At 50.8% G+C, this 20,889-nt stretch overlaps 1 protein-coding gene across 2 annotated transcripts in view; it reads right to left on the bottom strand.

Moving 5' to 3' along the window:
- Nucleotides 1–20,889, bottom strand: part of DNAH1 (dynein axonemal heavy chain 1) — a 1,443,760-nt gene that overhangs the window by 344,083 nt on the left and 1,078,788 nt on the right. For both annotated transcript variants that reach the window (XM_078661462.1, XM_078661463.1), the window contains 2 exons: nucleotides 10,100–10,291; nucleotides 9,348–9,515 (listed from right to left, as the gene is read on the bottom strand). In XM_078661462.1, the coding sequence (XP_078517588.1) occupies nucleotides 9,348–9,515; nucleotides 10,100–10,291 (360 nt within the window). The remainder of the gene's footprint in view (nucleotides 1–9,347; nucleotides 9,516–10,099; nucleotides 10,292–20,889) is intronic.

The raw sequence follows: 20,889 nt of genomic DNA, 5'->3' as shown, positions 1-20,889 counted from the left end.
CGTCGAGCCTCGATCTGAATTCCGAGGTCGCTCCGGAGTCGGCGAAGCCGTGTGCGGAGTCGAAGACCTCGGCGGCGCTGAACCGATCCAAGGAGGACATGGAGTCGGCATGAAGGGTAGAAAAGGCGCCGGTGCATAAGCTTGGGGGACACCCAAGTTGAAAGACAAAGGACCCATAGGACCCGCAGGTGCTCCAGTGGGGTACATTGCTCTTGCATACACTCCATACATAGCATTTAGGAAATGCGATGGATCTTGACCAGGACTAGGAAAAGAAGGGTAAGAACCCATAGGATTCGTAGGAGGCTGAAGTGGATTCGGCTCCTCTTGGTCCTTTAGGTTTTCCGGTTCATCCTCCGGAATCGGAGATTGAGGGACCTCCACGACGTCCTCATGCTCCGAAGACAGACCCGAAGCCGGATTCGGATCCAGCACCGGCTCCGGTGTACGCTCTCGAGATCTTACCGGAGTGGTAGCATCAGCAGGAGATGGAGACACAAAGTCCTTGTGATGCTTTCGAGAAGATTTCTTCTTAGAGTCCGAAGATCCCGAATGATGGTGAGAACTATGCTTCTTCCTCTTATGTCTTTTCTTCGAGGAACCCGAAGCATGTCCAGAAGCCGATTTCGATACCGACTCCGATCTGGCCCTCGCCCTCGATCGCGACCTCGATGACTTCGATCGCGACCTCGATCGTGACTTCGATTTCGACTTCGGTCTCGATCTGCAGTGTCTCGATCTTGATCTCGAAGATCTATTGGCTTCTTTACCTTTTATCTTGGCTAATAAAAGTTTAGCTTCTCTTTCACGCAGAGCCTTCGGATTCATTTTCGAACAGGATCGACAGTCCTTGACGTCGTGATCCGATCCCAAACACCATAAACAATCCTCATGTGGATCAGTAATTAACATCATCCTGGCACACGAGCCACACTGTTTGAATCCCGTTTTCTTCGACGACATCTTCGACGAAGAACAGAAACAGTAACAACAAAAAGAAACAAAGTCTCTATCTGTAACTACAGAAGATCCCTGAAACCGTTAGCGTCGACGACGCGGAAAAAAGGGAACTGATGTCATCACACCGACGTAGGCCTAATAAGGGGTCGGTGACGTCAGACGGAGTCGCGCGCGGTGCCGCGTTCCTGTGACGTCGCCCACGCCGGCGTGCTACAAAGAAAAATTCCGAACGTTGCTGACGCAAGGGAGATATTCACAAGGTGAGGAATCCACAAGGCAGATGTATCTATCAGAACACCCCCTTGGTAGCTTGGCACGAGCAGTCAGGCTTATTCCGGTGACGATGTGTAAAGCATCTGCACAACACACACAGTAACAACATACTAGGCACACCACAAAAAGAACTCCACACAAGGTTATATATAAAAATAGCCTTTGTATTATCATAAACACATTAGATGGTAATCACACAATATACACTGTGCCAACTGGCACAGGCAATATTTACAGGGATTATTTACACATGACAGGGCCACGTGGACCACTGTCAGAATTAGCACTTGGTAAGGCATAATAATAAGAAGAACATGTCATACTCTCATAACCCAACCAGTAATAACCGGTAGACTCAATACTTAGCGCCAACCTGTAACCTAGATCATAACAGGCACAGCATCACATAAGGCGAGAACTCTATTCTGTGCCAACCTCCTAAGCCTAACTCTAGTAGTAGACCATGATCTCCTAGGCATGCCTTGCATTAGAACATAAACTTAATAACATAACCTGAATATGGAATAAATCAAATCTAGACCACAGTAGAAAATCACAATAAAATCTCAGACAGTAGGTAAAACCTGACAAGCATTGAAAGCATATCTATAAGCCTAAAACCAGGCACCGACAATGTGTCCCGACAGTACCCCTCACCGTAAACAAGAAAGCATGGGCCCCTCCGGGCCCGAGTCCACCCTTAGGGCCAGGGTAGACCACACATAGGCTCTTGAAAAGAAATGGTGCAGAACGTTGGAGCGGCTCGCTGCCAAGTGGGGCCGCTCGGGAAACACACAGGGACACACTCCCTCCTTACTGGGCCATTCGCTCTCTGCCGGTGGTCCGCGGGGTTGCTGTTGGAGCTGTCCGCCTCTTCACCAGGGCCCCCTCTTGGGACCCGGGACTCTTATCGGCCGGCGACTGCCACTGCGGGGCTTTCTCTCCCTCCGGGGAGCTCTGCCTCGCTACCGGCGAGGCATCTTCGACTTGCGGGCCTTCCCTTCCGTCCCGGAAGCCCGGCCCAGATAGGCCAAACCTCTCTCTCCTTCCGGGTTGCACTAGGCAGCGACCCAGAGGGAATCGCTCATCTGGCTCGGGGGGAGCTGTGAACGCGGCTCGGGCCGCGGCGGTAAAACGCAGGGTGGGCTAAATTAAGGCTTTTGAACGGGGTGGGCACCCGTAAATAAAACAATAAAAACAAGTGGCATCAGTGCGGGGTAGGCACCCGCGAAACAACGCTAAAGGCAGGGTGGGCACCCGCATCAGGCCCCCATGCGGGGGAATCCCTACGCTGGGGATTCCCTCGAAGAGGGGATCGTAGCGCTCCCCCTCGGCGGCAGAAACGGCCATAAAAAAGGGGCACAGCATTTCCCTGCATCAGGGAAGGAGCCCGGGGCTCTTAAAATAAAAGCAAGGTCCTGTAGAGTTTAGAATTAAAGCAAAAAGGATTCCAGGGAAAAGAAAAGTCCCCCAGTCATTCAGGGACAGGGTAGGGCCCAGGGAGGCAAGCCTTCCCCTGTGCCCCAGCAGCAGCACGCCCCTGGCAGATTCCAGTCCAAGACAAGAACATTTTCATGGGTCACAGCCCCTCTTTTATACACAAAATCCTTTGTCTCCAAAGGTGCAGGCAAGGGGCGAACCAGATTCAACTGGTTCTGGAGCACTTTGTTTTGCTCAGCTCCCCTCTCTATTCACAAGACAGGCCAGGGACATCAGACGCACCACCGGGGGTGAAGCCAGCATTGTGGAGGGAAGGCCCAGCCCTATTTAGGTCCCAGGTGCACTCCTCTCTCCCATCAACATGCAGATCTCTCCATTCACCACCGGTGCAGACCCATCCTGACTCCTGGAGCCAGGCACATCAGCCAGCTCCAGCCAATCACAAGCCAGACAGTCAATTCACATTTACTGCACAGACATGCCAACTTCTAAAAGTGGCACTTCCACACTAGACACATTAAATCCGCGCACATCATCGCACAGCATTTACTCTCACAAGTTCACACATACCAAACTCGCCCCTGCACTCCCCACACATCAGGACTACCATGGACACACATATGCCTCATGCATTCCTACGGAGGGGCAGGCCAATCTCACCACATGCACTCAAAGAGCGCACGCACTTTACACTGGGCCACAGTGCTAAAGTGCGCAGAGGCCTAAAATCACTACCTCCTTGCCAGAGGCTAAAGGCAAACAGTCTAGGGGTGAACCTGCCAAAAAGGCCCAAGTCCAACAGTCCCCTTATCTATGCACTTGCTAAACTTAACTACAAAATGTATAATTACGCGGGTAATACAAAATTGCTTTTTAAACTGGATAACTCCCCGAGTCGAAGGAGCATTTTCAAACTACAATGATGTTCATCCGGAAGTGGATAAAAAGCAATCAGTTGAAATTAAATACGGAAAAAACAAAGGTTATTATAATCAAAAATAATCTTGAAAACCGGACTGAGTCATTTTACCCTGCTCAGTTAAGAGAGCCCACTCTCCAAAGAAAGTGGCAAAAAGGCTTGGAATGAAATGAGTTATTTACCTGTAACTGCAGTTATCCAGTATTGGTATCTTTCATAGATTCACATGCCTGAATCATTCCCCGTCGTCAGGGTGGGAGTCCCCGGTATATAAAAAGAGTAATGTTATAAAGACATATACATAGCAATAGGCCAGAGGCCTCTCATTAGTAACATATCCATGTCCTTTTGTAAAAAGGTCCAAACTTTGGCCAAGAGCCAATCAGATATCACCACCCTCTAGAACCTTCCTAGAAGGAGCCCTAGTCCCTCAGATTTTCGTAAGCACCGTGCTAAGTAGTACTTACTGAGAGAACCAAGGGGAGCCCTTCCAGGGGGGGTGGGTGGGTTGCATGTGAATCTATGAAAGATACCAATACTGGATAACTGCAGTTACAGGTAAGTAACGCATTTCTTATCCAGTATTATGGGTATCTTTCATAGATCCACATGCCTGAATCTGAGTAGCAAGCAATCACCAGCACATTTCGTATGGTACAACATGTAAAATCACACGATAGAAGAATACCATTTGTGAAATATAACAAGTACCAAAAACAATATAATAGAGAAATGTGCAAGTAGACAGTAGGAAGGTGGGATGAAGAAAGAAGGCTCACCTCTAGTGAAATAGATGACGGAGCACAGCTTGTCCCGCTGCTGCATCTTTCATCAGTTCAGTATCCAAGCAGTAGTGCCTGGTGAATGTATGTGGTGTCTTCCATGTCGCCACTCTGCATATGTCGATAATGGGCACTCCTGCAAAGGGCGCCATTGAAGTGGAGACAGCTCTGGTTGAATGAGCTCGAACTTTAGAATGCAGAGGATGACCTGCCTGTTGATGGCAGAAAGTAATGGCTGCAGAGATCCAACGAGAAATGCTCTGCTTAGTCAAAGGAAGACCCTTTCTGGGCCTGCTGAAGACGACAAAAAGCTGGTTGGATTTCCGAAACTGTTCTGTTCGGTGAATGTGGAACTTCAGACAACGTTTGAGGTCTAAAGAGTGGAGAGACCTCTCTGCTGCGGAAAGTGGATTTGGGAAGAAAGTCCGCAAGACTATAGGTTCATTCAGGTGAAAATTAGACGGAACCTTTGGGATGAATTTAGGGTTGGTCCGTAGGATAACTCTGTCCTGTTTGAATTACAATAAAGGATCCTGAATAGAGAAGGCCTGCAGGTCACTTACACGCCTTGCTGATGTGAGCGCTAGCAAGAGAGCGGTTTTCCAAGACAGGTATTTGATGTCGGCTCTGTGTATTGGCTCAAAGGGATGTTTCATCAGTTGAGCGAGTACAATGTTTAGTTGCCAGGTGGGTGGTAAAGCTCTCACCGGAGGGAATGTCCTGAACAGGCCCTTTAAAAATTGCTTAACCAGTCTATCGGACCAGAGGGAAGTACCAGATGACGAACACCTGAAGCGAGATATGGCCGCCAGGTGGACTTTAATAGAATCATGGGCCAATCCTGAGTGCGCCAAATGGAGCAGGTAAGGTAGAATTTGTGCAGGCGTTGATGAAAAGGGGTGTATCTTCTTTGCATTACACCATACACAGAACCTTTTCCACTTTAGAGAATACGTCTTGTTGGTACTGTCAGCCCGAGCCCGGGCTAAGACTGCCCTGCATTCTTGAGGAATGTCTAGGTTTTGAAACTCTCTGAACTCAGGAGCCAAGCCGACAATCTGAGAGATGCTGGATCCGGATGCTGGACTTGCCCCTGGTTCATTGTAAGGAGATTCGGGCAAGGCTTGAATAGAATTGGCGGTTCCAGCGACAGGAGAAGAAGCTCTGTAAACCAGTATTGGCGCGGCCACGCTGGTGCTATTAAGATCAGGGTGCAATACTCTGCCTTCAGTTTCCGGAGGACCCTGGGAATCAGGGGAAATGGAGGAAATGCGTACACAAAGATGTTGCACCATCCGATCGAAAATGCGTTGTACTGTGTCGCAAACCGATCCAGGTGAGGTCTGCCCCATCGGGCGAATACAAAGCTGAGAAGTTGATCATCCAGCTCCCACTCATGGCACACGGAACGTTGCCTGCTCAGAGAGTCCGCCAGGACATTGTCCGTCCCTGGGACGTACTCCGTCCGAAGGGAAATGTTGTGCTGAAGAAGCCATTTCCAAATTCTTTGAGATTCTTGAGACAACGACAGAGAGCGAGTTCCCCCTTGTTTGTTTAGATAGTGCATTGTGGTGGTGTTGTCTGTTCTCACAAGCACAGGGGAATCTTTGATCCTGGGCAGGAACGCTTTTAATGCCAGGTAAACTGCCCTTAACTCGAGGAGGTTTATGTGCAATTGCTTCTCTGCAAGGGACCACTGCCCGTTGATTTGAAGGTCCTGAAGGAACGCCCCCCCAACCTTCCAAAGACGCATCTGTAGTTATCACATATGGCGAGACAGGAAGTATGAACGAAAGGCCCTGCCGTAGATTTTGTGGATGAAGCCACCAGGTCAGAGCCTGGACAATGGTAGGAGTTATCTGGATGACGTTGTCGAAGGATCTCCTGCATTGAATCCACTGAGCTGATAGCACCTCCTGAAGTGGACGCATACGAAGGCGGCAGTGTGGAACCAACAGGATGTTCGAGGACATCATCCCTAACAAGGACTTGTACAGGCGCACCATGATGGACTTTTTGGATTGAATCCGGGCGGCCAAGGTCCTTAGTTTCACTTGACGTTCCTGTAAAGGGAAAGCCTTTCTCTTAGTAGTATCTAGGACAGCTCCGAGGAAAGTGAGACACTGGGACGGCTGAAGGACGGATTTCTCTTCGTTGAGAGTAAGTCCCAGACCGTTGAAGAGCCGAAGACAGGCGTTGGAGGACTTGGTCACGCCTGCGAAAGTAGGTGCCTTGACGAGCCAGTCGGGGTTTGTATTGCTGATTTGAGCGGTACGTGGATTTGTACCCCTGATAAGGCGCCTCTAGAGGACTGACCTCTTCCTCTGGAGCCCCGAAAGGAAGGATTCTTGTATTGAAGAGTACCTAGAGCTTTTGCGGTATCAGTATCTTTTTTGATACCCTGTAGCATCTCATCAATGTGTTGTCCAAAAAGAAGCTGACCATCATACGGCATGTCCAATACCTTGGTCTGAACTTCTGGCCGGAAAGATGTTGCCTTAAGCCAACCTTGGCGGCTCAGGACTACAGCTCCTGCCAGCTGCCGGAACCCCGTGGATGCGATACCCATCGCCACATCAATCATCTCCTAAGCGGAACGCTCGCCTTCAAGGAGAATCTTCTTCGCCTCTACGTGCGGTAGAAAATCTGAGGGACTAGGGCTCCTTCCAGGAAGGTTCTAGAGGGTGGTGATATCGGATTGGCTCTTGGCCACAGTTTGGTCCTTTTTACAAAAGGACATGGATATGTTACTAATGAGAGGCCTCTGGCCTATTGCTATGTATATGTCTTTATGACATTACTCTTTTTATATACCAGGGACTCCCACCCCGACAACGGGGAATAATTCAGGCATGTGAATCTATGAAAGATACCCATAATACTGGATAACTTCATTGATTTGGAGTTGTCCTTGAAACGTATCATTGGATCAATTATTTCATCTTCTTTTTTAATGCTCCAGAGAATAAAGAAAATTGCCAAATTCTTACCTCTGTAGCTCTTGCTCAGGTTATCGCCCTAGTGTTGTCAAGATTAGATGATGCTAACCCCTTATATCAGTGGTTCCCAAACGTTTTCGACCCGCAGCTCCCTTGACCGATTGGCCATTGCCCATGCCTCCCCACTGTTACTTTTTTTGGAGGGTGAGGGGTGGGGATGTAAGTTCGGCCATGGGAGTACTTGCATTTTTCTTATAAAAATTGGTATGAGGTTGATGAGGGTTTTATAATCATATACGCAGGGTGTTTCGTATTACTAAGGCGGTGCCTCTAATAAGATATTCCTAGTTACACTTCTTTGCCCATGCCTTTTTTTAGAGTACCCTCCCAAACATTTGTATCCCACTTACAGAGCTAGATAGCACCCCTATGCATGTAGGCCCCACTGGCAAAGTGTTTCTGCGCTTGAGGAATATTTGCATGCACTTCTATTTTTACCCATGACATTCGTGTCAACCTGACGAAGCAGGGTGACTCACAATTTTTTAAACCATATACCGCTTTATTTTTGCTACCTCCTCCCTAAAATAGGCTCCAAATCACTGCAAGTAAAATAAATTCATCAGATTGTTTTTTTTTAAACTTCCCTCTTTCTTGCTTCCAAATGTTGGCATTATGCCACATAGTGTTTTACTTCCCTGTGCTCAAGGAGAGAGCCGCCTTGTCTAGAAATGTGTGTGCACTGAAAGAAATGTGTACTAGAAGTAGCTATGGTTCAAGTACAAATGTCAATACTTATTACTTAGTGTGTTTAATAGACAGGATGACTGTACTTTCCTGATAATTTGCATTGGGGTAAAATGCATTTGGAAAAAAACGAAACTAACAAGTCTAACAAAATAAATCAGGCATCGTCCACCTACTTTGGGAGTGTTGGAACGTGAGGATCCAGTGAAATATGGTTGTCATCCCCCTTGACATGCCATTAATTAAGCACTACGTTTACAGTTTTAGGCATGTCACTTACAAATCATCGACATCATGCGTGTAAGTCTAATTAGTTTACCAGAAGCCAACAGACCCTTAAACATTAAATACATTAAAGTGCTTGGTGCGTGGCTCCCCTGGCTAGGTTTGACGGCTCCCCAGGGAGGCACGGCGCACAGTTTGGGAACCACTGCCTTATATGCTGGCCTTTTAAAAGGCCTCATTAGAAAACTGCGAACAGGGCAGAAACAGGATGCTCTCCTGATCCATAAACAATCTAAATATTGTTACATTACCCCTAGGATGAAGAATCTTCACTGGCTACCCACTGAACAAAGAATAACCTTCCAGGGTGATTTCATTATTTTTAAATCTTTGCATTGTAAATGCCCTTTCTTTATTAGTTCTCAGATTCAGAAGTATATCCCCTTCCATTCTGTATGCTCTGCTCAACTGACCTTGCTACCAGCTCCCAAATTCAAGTATAAATGCTTGGGTGGGGTCAGATTCTTAGTAGTCGCCCCAAAACTATGAAGCACCTTGCCGTATGAGATAAGATCTACCAATAGCTACCCATCCTTCAGGAAAGCACTGAAAACCTGGCTCTTCAGCAAGCTTATAATACTTAGCTTCTATTTAATTGACATCTCCTGATATCTCCTTAAGCACTATGAAACCGTTTGGTGTACGCGCTTTACAAAATTACAGTATCATAACATAATATACAGCTTTCATACTCTGCAGATATATTTTGTACTTGCCCAGGGATCAACCATTTGAAGCCTGGAGCTGAGCCAATATTAGCTCACCATCACAGAGTAGTTAACATAAAAATTGCTGAACCTTGCACAGTGACCAACTGTATCACCATAACAGGCTACTAACTTTATTGACTTAGCAGAGCTACACCTCAAGACCACTTCCATTCCGATGCAATGATTATTACATCCTGTTGTAAACATATAGCATTTACAGCTCTCAGAAACCCCGAGAGAAGGCTAAAATACATTTTTGATCTAGTAAACAGACTGAAGAGGTAGCCCTTACCCTTTTAGGCTCCACAGCCTTGGCAATGAAGTGATATTTATGCATAGCCCGCACCCACTGGCAAATAGAGGTGCAAGCTTTGGACACCCGGGCGATGGCTGATGGTTGGAACTCTTCGTTATCAATGTATGGCTGGACAGTTTTGATCACTACATCTGGGATATTGTCCTGACAAAATAGAACAGAAACATGAAGAGGAAAGATAAAGTACAGGCTTTGATGTTCTGAACATTAAAGAGATATGAGAGGAGCAGGAGCTCTGGGCAGAAGCCCTGGTTGTGCTCAGCAGTAGTACAATGATTACTGTGCTCAGCTCTAAATCTTTACTAAAGGAACATAAGGAGCTTCAAAATGTAAACTGTGAGCAATACTGGAATACTATAAAACACAGGGCAAAGAGTGCAAGAACAGGGGCTAAAGCATTTGCAGTCTGGAGATAATGCAAGGACTTCTGTGCTTTGATAGTTTTGAATGATCAGGATATCTCAAGACAGGGATCGTCTGTGTAGCGATAGGATAATGCAAAATAGAAAATGCAGGTGCATTTCATTCTGTGGTCTCAGTATGAGAGGAAAAGGCAATGGAATTCTTAAGTGTTCTCATAACAGCAACAGTGTAAGAGATGCAGAGGGTGTAAGTTGATAACATTGGGGTGGTTAGCACTGGAGCAGCATCAGATGATCAAGATCTACTTAACTGGAGTTCTTGATGCATGCTCAACACTATGAATTCAAAATGCTCTTATTGCTCACCTTGTCAAATTTAAAAAGTCCCTCAAGGAATTTCCCTGGATCTTGAAGCATCGCTTTGCCCGGCTCCCAGTAGTCATCTACTTTGCTGCCTGGTGTGTCTCCTTGGACTTTTTTGGGCTTGATTCCTTTCAAGATGCAAACAGCTTCTATCACCAGCTTAACACCAACTGGGGGCCGCTGCATTGCTCGCACCTGGAAAAAACAGTTGAACACGATTATCCCTTGACACCCTCTTATCAAAAACAATGGATCAGTATTTAAGGTATTTAGGAAGCAACATCTATCACAAGTTAGACTATCTTATCATTATCTGCTTACAAAATCTTGCAGTCTTAAAGAAGCGAGGGCAAAACAATTCAATAGATAAAGGTACTCTTAGGGATTCTTATGTCTCCCCAAAACGACCTTTTCTTGCTCAAACAAAACTCCCATACTGTTAAGCTCTCTTTCCTCTGACTTTAACTGCTAGCCATAGTTTTGCATCTGAATTTTCCTCATCATTTGCTTAACTTAACACTATATTACCCTTTTACTAAAGAGAGGAAGTAGAAAATGAAGTATAAGGGTGAACAAGTAGCACAGCATATAGAGAGTGTTTGGGGGATAGAGGACAGAAGCAGAATGGATCGGTCATCACAATGATGGAGCACGCAGGGCCTAGTGGGGCGGGTACGTCATGGCTTTGTTATCAGCAAATAATAAATCCTATTTCTCCGCTCTGCATGTCTATCAGCTTCCAAGTTTCTACTCTTTAAGATGTTAAATATTACTGTCTTCCCCAGATGGAGCAGCTCAATTATGTCTAAGAAGACAGAGTGTCAGGGCCCTCTCAATCCGGTTAGAGAGGCAACAAATACAGAACACCCTATATTGAGCTCAAGTGACCATGGACATTCAAGACACTCCAAAAGAGATATCTCTGCATTCACTGACCACACTAAGGGGTCTATTACGATAGCGCCCGCCACCGTAACGGTACACGGGACCGACCGCTAGAGATGTGGCGTTCCAGCTAGGCTCATTAGGATGCGACCGCCACTCTGGTGGTCGCTTCCCGCATATTTTACATTGCGGCGGGCGGTGCTGTAAGCAGCACCCGCTGTAATGCAAAATATGCATGTTATGCATTGGCATGCTCAATGTGATAAGCACTGCGTAGTCCCTGCCACCTTGTGTATGCCAAAGAAGAGGGGTACCAAAGGTACCCCCCAAGTGCAGCACCCCACCCCCATGGGGGCCCGTAATGGCCCCCCAAAGAAATTTGCCCCGGCCTTTCCATGACAGCATCGCTGCCATCGAAAGGCCTTTAAAATTGCACATCCTAATATGGATGGGGGTGCCCACCATATTGAGGGCCTTTTCCGCCCGGCTGGGAATCCGACCGACAGAAAAGAGGCGGGCAGTATTTCCGTCCGCCGCGGTGCCCCTCGCCATACTAATATGGCGGGGGTGAAACAGGAGCATCTGGCGGGCAAATCGCCACCTCCGGGCCGGCAGTGGCGATCCGCCCGATATGCTAATAGGCCCATAAGTTTTGCTAGGTTTGGATTGTAGTTTCTCAAAAATTACAGACATATATATTTCAGGAGGAGTGGTCTGTATATTGAATTTTCTTGCTGCTCTATCTGACAGTTTATGAAAGTAGCAAAATAATTAAACAAGAGAGATGCTAGAAAGAGCTGATTTTGGAACAACTGGAAATAAATAATGACAATAAGCAGATGAACTAGAGTAAGTATTAGTATGTTGATGAACAGATCTATGCCAGGTTCCCCTCCTTGGACAGGGACACTCAGAGCAGCAGACATCAACAAGAGTCATGTTCAAGCTCAGCTTATCTGAATTTCTTAGAACAACTTGTTCTTCTATATAGTTGTGGAACTCCTCGGTGACTTGCAATATCCTTATAATGAAAGGCAGTACTTTATCCCATACATGATAAGCAAATTGTGACATACCCCGTCGCTGATTATAAAGAAATTACATCAGAACTTAACTGTAATAACCTTTTAGAGTCAAGTTCTGAAGTCACAATGACTGCTGCCAGAGCCAGCAGCCAAGGGGAAAGGCAGGTCAGTCGCAGATCATAACTAAAGCAGCTGTTTCAAAATTCTGCTTTCTTTCTTCCGCTCTCTTTTCTAGCAGTGCAGCAGAAAGGAGATATCCATGGCAATTTTTATTGTATACACTCCTTTGGTAATGATAGAAAATGTAGAATCTTTCTGTGTGTTTCTAAACATTCAAAGATACTGCAGGCTTATATTAAACAAATTCTTATATCTATTTCAAGCAAATATGATGGGTTTGATTTTCAATAAAGATTTCATTTTTATTCTTCATGTTTAAAAACCTGCTATCTCTTTCATATGAAAAAGCAGTGCACCAAGGATTTAAGTGGTTTGTGGGAAAGTTAATGGTGTGACCATGTATTATATGGAATAAAGTTTCCTCTGCCAAACATGATAGGGATTTTGCAAGTCAACATGGAGGTCCATAACCTTATAAAGCAACTCAGCCTTCGGCCTCATCCCTCTATATGATCATGAAACACCTCAGCAGCTAGTATTATCCTTATAAAGGACGCCAATGGAGGCTTTATCCTATATATTATAGTTGAGGTGTGACGTCTCTAATCACCTATTATAAGCAAATTATATTGCTGCTTTACTGTAATAAGTATTACAGCTGAGTTGTGGCATCAAAATGCCAATTGCCACGGGGCGTGGCTACGAGCGCGGCAATGGCGGTCGCAGCTTCCTAGAGCGCCCGCTTGCCCGAGATTTATCCGCCCGATTATCCTGTCCCCGAGCCTCTACCACACTCCCAGAGTGAGGCGATTGCTGCGGAGAGCTCCGGACATCTTCCGGTGCGGCCGACTGAGACTTTGCCGCCTTGGTCGCTGCGGGGAGATTGGGAGCAGAGTGCGGCCTGGTGCGTGGCTGAAGCCGGGACCTACATTTTGGCGCTCCCCGTCCGGGAGACACCCGAGTGGCGCGGCTGCCTCACCGCCTTCCCTGAGCCACCTGGACCCAGCGAGACAGCTGGGGGCGGAATCGGTCCCCCCCGGGGACCCGGCTGCGGCACCACTACATCAAGGGGGCGAGGATCGCCCCACAGGCTGCGGGGGGCCTAGCGGAACCGGCGGAGCCGGGGCCTCAATTTTAGCGACTCCCGCCCGGGGTTGGCAGTGAGCAGTTGCCGCTCCCGAGCTCTACCACACTCCCAGAGCGAGGCGATTGCTGCGGAGAGCACCGGACATCTTCCGGTGCGGCCAACAGAGACTTTGACGCCTTGGTCGCTGCGGGGAGATTGGGAACAGAGTGCGGCCTGGTGCGTGGCTGAAGCCGGGACCTAAATTTTGGCGCTCCCCGTCCGGGAGACACCCGAGTGGCGCGGCTGCCTCGCCGCCTTCCCTGAGCTACCTGGACCCAGCGAGACAGCTGGGGGCGGAATCAGTCCCCCCCCCCGGGGACCCGGCTGCGGCACCACTACATCAAGGGGGCGAGGATCGCCCCCACAGGCTGCGGGGGGCCTAGCGGAACCGGCGGAGCCGGGGCCTCAATTTTCGCAACTCCCGCCCGAGGTTGGCTGTGAGCAGTTGCCGCTCCCGAGCTTGGAGGACGCCTGGCTGCTGCCTCTCTCCACTTGAGGCCCAATACACAGCAGTGTGTCAGTCGGCGGGCCCTGCGGCGGGCGGCTAGTCGTGGATGCCCCCTCCTGGACCCCCAGACACCGCTGGCAGAGACGGTAGGCCCACGGGTGAGCAGAAGGTGGACAAGCTCGATCGATAGCTTTGAGGGCCACGAGTGGTGTGGGGGTGATTCCCAGGGCCTGCCCTGCCTTCCCTAGACTGTGACGAGAGGGGAGAGTCCGGCTGCCCACTTCTGGTGGAGGATCGTGCTCGGCAGGCGGAATCCCCACTGGGTTCGACGAAGGGCGTGGGGGACCCCCTTTGCCACGCCGGTGTTGATTGTTGGTGGCCCGTGGGCAGGTGACGATCATGACCCGAGGTGGAGGCGGCAGCCAATCCAAGCAACCTACCATAGACAAATTCACAGGGCCAACTGGGGGTCCGGGCCCGTCGGGTGGGGGTCAGCATCAACCGCCCCCCCGGATAATACCGCGCTTATGGCCGCAATCACCCAATCTAGGGATATGCTGGACGCTAAAATCGGCGCAGTGGGTGCAGATGTTACCCTGATCCGCCAAGACCTGCGGAATGCGGTAGCGCGGATTACTGAGGCGGAGTCCAGAATCTCTGTAGTGGAGGACGATGTTGGGTCCTTGAAGAAACGGCTGGCGGTGGTGGAATCGGTGCAGAAGAATCTGGCGCTTCGGGCTAAGGATGCCGAAGGTCGCGCCCGCCGCAACAACCTCCGATTTATTGGTTTTCCGGAACGCTGTGAGAAGGGGAACATGGAACAGTTCCTTACCCAGTGGCTGCTGAGCTGGATGCCTCCGGAGAGCCTGTCCTCGTGCTTCATCATTGAACGCGCTCATCGCGCCTTGACCCAGAGGCCGCCGGAGGGTGAACGGCCCAGGGCGGTGATCGCTCGGCTATTGAACTACCATGATCGCGACGTTATCCTGAGGGAAGCAAGGTCCAAAGATGCCATCCTCTATGAAAACCACAAGATCATGGTGTTCCCCGACTATACCAAAATCGTGCAGCAGAGACGACAATCCTTCATGAATGCTAAGGCGAAGCTCCGTGGTCTGGGTCTCCAATACTCCCTGCTGTACCCTGCTCGTCTGAGAGTGATCTTCCAGTCCAAGACATTGTTTTTTGATACTCCGGAGGATTTGTTTCGTTGGACGGATGAAACGGTGGCGCTCCGGCCACATGCCCAGCCGGGATTGAATCCGGGGTCCTCGAGGGGTTCCTCACCGGAACGCGGAGATCACCCGACCAAGAGTAGAAGACACCGGAGATCTAGATCGCGGAAGCGTTCGGCCTCTGCCGCTAGTGCGCCGGGTGGCCACAGGACCGAAGACTCTGCCCTGTCCGGGAAGTGACATTGCTACTTTCAGGTACTCTGTGCTCCTGGCTGGGTAGCATGGCTACCGGGAATGAGTGGAGTAGGGGCGGTGGCCCGGCGACTTGGACGCCTTCCTGATGCCTTGATATCTTCTCGAAACTATGTTTGTAGAAGTTGAGTGGGGTGGTGGGTACAGGCTCGGGTACAGCCGATTGGGGGCTGTCCCTCTCCTACCTTTGTAGGAGTTTTCCTTTTTGGGGGGGGGTTGTAAGGATGGGCCTAAGGGGGTTGGGATCCATTGGCATGGTAGGTCCTGGGCCCTCTGTTTTGGGCTTGGGGTCGCCCATGCCGCGACAGATGCTTCATGGTTCTGTGAGGTGTAGGGGAGGGGGGTTGGGGGAATGGGCAGTTGAAAGGGGACTGGCAGTTGCGGTCCCTGCAGTTTTTGGGCGTTGGGGGGGTAAGGGTGTGTTAGAATTGGGGGTCTCTGGTTGGCGCAAGTATGCACTTGTGACAAACAGGGACCCCCAATTCTAACATTGGCGGCAAGCGGTGAGGATAAGGATTTGTGTTTGCCTTGTACCTTAGTAGCGGCTGGCTGCACCACAAAACTCTGAATTTTAGATGACCACATTTTAGGGGATTGTTTGTTTTTGAAGTTTCACATTTTCTTCTCCTGAAGGTATCATTGTGCAATTGTGTCCAGTGCATTTGTCCCCCGCCCTGCGCCCAGAGTCGGTACCTGTGTCACTTGTGGTCAGGTTGAGGAATCAGGGGTGGTAGAAACTGCCTTACCAGTCCGAGGGGAGGGTTGTGTGTGGATGAATGGTGTGTGGCACTAGGCAAGTGAGTGTGAGTTCTCTAGGGTAGAGAGCTTGCTGAGACCTTGTGAATTGTGTACTCCTGTGTTAGCTCAGACCCCTAGGTTCCCTGTGTGATCTCTTCTCTAGAAAGTCTGCCAGAATGGAGCTGGTTTTTGATTTCAATGATCTAGCCACATACGGTATGTGGGAGCTGAGAAAGTTCTGTGAAGAGAGAGGCATAGGGGCGGATCAGTCAGGCTGGTATGCACTTAGGAGATGCATGATCAAATGGCAAGAGGATCAATGGGATCTTGAGCGCAGTGAGGAAAGGGCCCGGGCCCCACACCAGGAGGGTGGTGGGTCTGTGAGGAGCCCTGAAGATTCAGAAGAGGAGGAAGAAGATGACAGCACCTGGAAGCCAGTAGAGAGTAGAGACCCCATAGATAGGGAGTCCCTTGCTGGGTCCAGCGTAGGAGGCAGCGCCTCATCCCTTTCCCTGTCCCCAGAGGAGCTGGAAGATAGGAGGAGAGAAAGGGAGCACCAGCTGGCTTTAGAAAAGCTCAGGTTGGAGCATGCCCAGGCTATGGCACAGCTGGGCGTTAGAAAGCAACAGCTAGAGACGAGATGGTCTTAGCGCAGGAAAGGATAGAGGAGGCTGAGAGGGCCTCCACCAGAGCTCTGGAGGGTAGACTATCCCCTGCGCGCAGTTTTAATTTTCTGGATTCCCCGGGGAGGGTTGAGTCCAGTGGTGGCAGCTATATAAAGCCCAGTGCAAGAAGTCCCACCCCCAGTTCCCACAGTCTGGTACCTGTTTCCCCAGAGGAGGAGTATAGGTTGAAGTTCAGGGACAGTAGGAAACTGTCTCACCAGTCTTGGGAGGAGTTTGCAGGGGACTGTCAGTGTGCACTGATTGAGTGGTTAGAGGTTCCCACGGGACCTGATTTTGACAAGCTGTTTGATCTTATTCTCAAGGAGCAGGTGCTCAGTTGTTGTTGGCCGGAGTTGCGGCAACACCTGTTGAGGTTGGAGACCTTTGATCCTTGGGAGTTGGCAAAGCAAGCAGACAGATTGGAGAGTGCTAGAGGTTCTCTAGAGTCATTAGGGAGTGACTCCAAAAGTAGTGGTTCAGGTATCTTCCAGCCCAGCGTGGTGGAAGAGGCTCAGTGTAGCCCAGCTAGGTCCCAGGATAGCGAGGAGGGTGTAGGGGCTCACTGCCTGGCTCAGTGGAGCAGGAGTGAGGGGGAGACCGAGGTTCCCCAGACGCCCGAAGCCCTGCCTCAGGACTTGGATGGTTTCTGTAGGGAACACCAGGTTGGGGACCTAGGCTGTCCTGTTAGTCCACTTGAGGAAGATCTCCTAATGAGTAGAGGACCTGGAGCGTCTGTAACCAGAGCTCCTGTGGTTCTAGAGGCTGGCAGTACCGCTCCGGTAGGGAGGGTACAGGAGTCCAGCGTGAGGAGTGATTGGGGGATGAGTTTCCCAGTGGATGCACCAGTGGACCAGGGACTAGCCAGTTGGGCTAGATCTTCTTGGTGGGACCCGGGTGGCGCCACTTCTGGTCTGGGGGATCGTCACGCACTGTCAGGTGGACAGGGGACGGGAGATCTGCGCCAGACAGACAGTCACACAACATATGTCTCATTTGTTAGCCTCAGGGGGATGGAGTGTAAGTCCCCAGAAGTCCTGGAGTGCCAGGCAATTGTTCCACCGAAGGTTTTAGACCAGAGGTTGGAAGGCCAGGTTCAGGATCAGCCTGACCTGAAGGGTAGGATGACTGTAACCAGTGTCCTGACCGGTTCTTCTTCCAGAGGAACTTCTCCAGGTGGGAGAGGGCAGACCTCTGGAAGGGGGTGCAGAGGGTGGGAGAGCCCACCTCTGACCCCGGTGAAACCTGAGTGGATAAGCCCTGGGTTGGAATGGCGTTCTAGGTGTACCCCTCGTCGGAGGTGGAGGAACCCTAGGAGAAGAGGTAGGGGGAGGAGAGCCTTCCCCGAGACTCCTGGTCCGCCTGAGGTTGTAGGCCCTAGGCTGGAGAACCAGTGGCAGTCTAGTCCTGTCTGGCAGACAGGAAGAGTGGAGAATGGCTCCTATGGGCCAGGGGTTACTACCCCCCGCTCTGCGAATAGGCAAGGACCAGTGGCACCTGGGTGGCCCAGGGCCTGGTCCTGGCCGCGGACAGCTTGGGAGTACCAGTGGGGTAGCCCAGTTGGTCCAGACAGTGGTTGGAGAAGGAATCCCATGGGTTCACCGTGGCGTAGAACAGGAGGGTGTCCCTGCAGTTGCGGGCCCGCGTCCGTGTTCTATCGCCCCAAGCAGGGAAGTCCATCACGGTGGTGATTGTTCTACCCTGCGTTTTGGCTGGAAGGGGGTTGTGTTGGACTTGGGCCCTTAGGGCAGGTTCACCCCTAGACTTTTTGCGTGAAATGGTGACCTGGCAATGGTGATTTTTGGGATTCTGCGCACTTTCACTGTGTCGCTTTATGCTCCCCTTGGTCTAGGGTTTCAGCCAAGGGGAGCTTTATGCTCCCCTTGGTCTAGGGTTTCAGCGAAGGCCCAAATGAAAATAAAGCGCTCCCAGCGCTAAAAGGCAATTAAAGCGCTCCCCAAGCGCTATATGCAAAATAAAGCGCTCCTAAGCGCTATGGACACTAAAGCGCTCCCAGGTGCTTTAGGAGAGCACAAGTCCAGTTAAAAGACCTTCAGGCAGGCAAGGGGGGGGGGCAAGGATGGGCCCAGAGCCAGCACACTGGGTCTCCAGGCAGGGAGACACCCCAAGTGGCGGTCCTCTGGCCCAGCAGCAGCAACAGCCCCCTCAGGATCCTGGAAGAGAACAACAACTGTAGGGACACAGCCCCATTTTTATACAGTGCTTCCCTTTGTCTGAAGGTGCAGAGTGGGGGCGGAACCAGTCGCAGCTGGTTCTGGAGTACTCTGTTTACCTCAACCACCCTCTCTATTCACTGGCAGGGCTTGGGTCATTAGACACACCACAGGGGGGCGGAGCCAGCATTGTGTGGGGAAAACCCAGCCCATCCAGGACACAGGTACACTCCTCCCACACATCACTCATGCTAATCTCACACTCACCACCGGGCAGACCCATCCAGACTTTCTGGAGCCTGGCATGCCAGCCAGCTCCAGCCAATCACACTCCAGCACCCTCACTGCACACGTACAGCCATGTCTAGAAATGGCGCTTCCCTTCTAGACACATACAAACCGCACATACCATTGCGCAGCACTCACTCTCACGAGTTCACACATACCAGACTCAAGCCTGTACACCCCACGCATCAGGAACTACCAGGGACACATACATTCCCCATGCATTCCTATGGGCGGGCAGGCCTAGCTCAGCACATGCACTCAGAGTGCGCACGCACTTTCCACTGGGACACAGTGAAAGTGCGCAGAATCCCAAAAATCACCATTGCCAGGTCACCATTTCACGCAAAAAGTCTAGGGGTGAACCTGCCCTAAGGGCCCAAGTCCAACAGGGTGAGATGCACATGCTTTCTATGAGGATGCGGATGTTGTTGAGTGGTGGGTGGTGTGGACACAAGGGGCCTTCCTGGCGGACTCCATCTGACCATGGCTGATACTACGCACCGGCTCCCGATGGAATCCCTACGAGTAGTCACGTAGAATGTCAGGGGGATGCTAGATAAAGTGAAACGTGGGGCGGTCTTGCGCTGGGGGAAAAGGGCCGCTGCCGATGTGCTTCTGCTTCAGGAGACACATATGATGGGGTCGAAGGCACTCAGCCTGCAGCGCTTGGGCTATCAACAAGTGTACCATGCTGGCTTTACCAGGGGGTCCAGAGGGGTGGCTGTGCTAATCCACCGTAGGGTGCAATTCGTACACGAGAAGACGTGGGCTGACCCACAGGGTCGTTATTTGTTTGTCAGGGGCAAGGTGGGTACGGAGCCCGTGGTTCTTGGGAGCGTCTATGCCCCCCCCCCCTGCAATGGGCCCTAGCTGAGAGGATTTTCCAGGTATGGGGGGATGTCCCGGAGTCCCTAGTGGTGGTTGGGGGAGACTGGAACGAGGTGATGGATGCTTGTATGGACCGCAGGGGGCGCCGAGAGCCGGGTGGGCTGACCCTCCCTTTCCCCCCCTCCCCTCCCTCTACTAGGCTGCGAGCGATGTGTGATGGACTGGGCTGGATTGATGCTTGGCGACATATGCACCCTACTTCACGTGAATATACGTTTGTGTCTGCTGTACATGGTTCCTTTTCTCGCTTGGACTACATGTTTGTTCCCCGAGTGTGCATGTGCAGAGTGCGCGCGGTGGAGATTTTGCCTAGGGGGCTGTCTGATCATTCCCCGGTTTTGATCGACATAGAGCTTCTTAAGAGACGCCAGCCCTTTCGATGGAGGATGTCCTCGTGGCATCTTCAGCAACCTGGCTATGTTAAGCACCTCCGGGAGGCCATTGATCATTACTGGCGGGAGAACCTTGTTGAGGACATCGACGCGGTTGTGGTGTGGGAGGCTTTGAAGCCCACGGTAAGAGGGGTGGATATCGCTTGGGCCGCTGCGGCTCGCCGTGGACGCCGTGAGGCGATCGTGGCAGCTGCGGCACTAGTGGAGACACTGGAGCGGCAGAGTCGGGGGGGAGGAGATGAACTTGGTGTGCGGCTGCTCCTCCAGGCGCAGCAGTCATACGCGTCGGTCCTGCTGGACGAGGCCAGACAGGCATGGCTGGCCACGCGGAGCAGGATTTGCCAGTGGGGTGACAAGTCGAGCTCTATGCTCTATAGACTATGCCAGTATAGCATCAAACCCGACACGCTGCCCCGTCTTCTGGCGGAGGATGGCGCGGCGATTACTGACCCTGTCAGCCTAGCGGCGAGCTTTGCCGCCTACTTTGGAACGCAATACGCCCCGTGTGATAACCTGACGGGTGAGGAAGTCGCCAAGTTCATCGATGACCTGCCCCCTAAAATGGTGTCTGATGAAGCCAGGAAATCTCTGGATGCTCCTCTCACGGCAGAGGAACTTGT

This window comes from Lissotriton helveticus, chromosome 9 (genome assembly GCF_964261635.1).
Source record: "Lissotriton helveticus chromosome 9, aLisHel1.1, whole genome shotgun sequence".
Lineage (NCBI taxonomy): Eukaryota > Metazoa > Chordata > Amphibia > Caudata > Salamandridae > Lissotriton > Lissotriton helveticus.
Note: the sequence above shows the minus strand (reverse complement) of the source record. Positions and strands in the feature narration are given on the sequence as shown.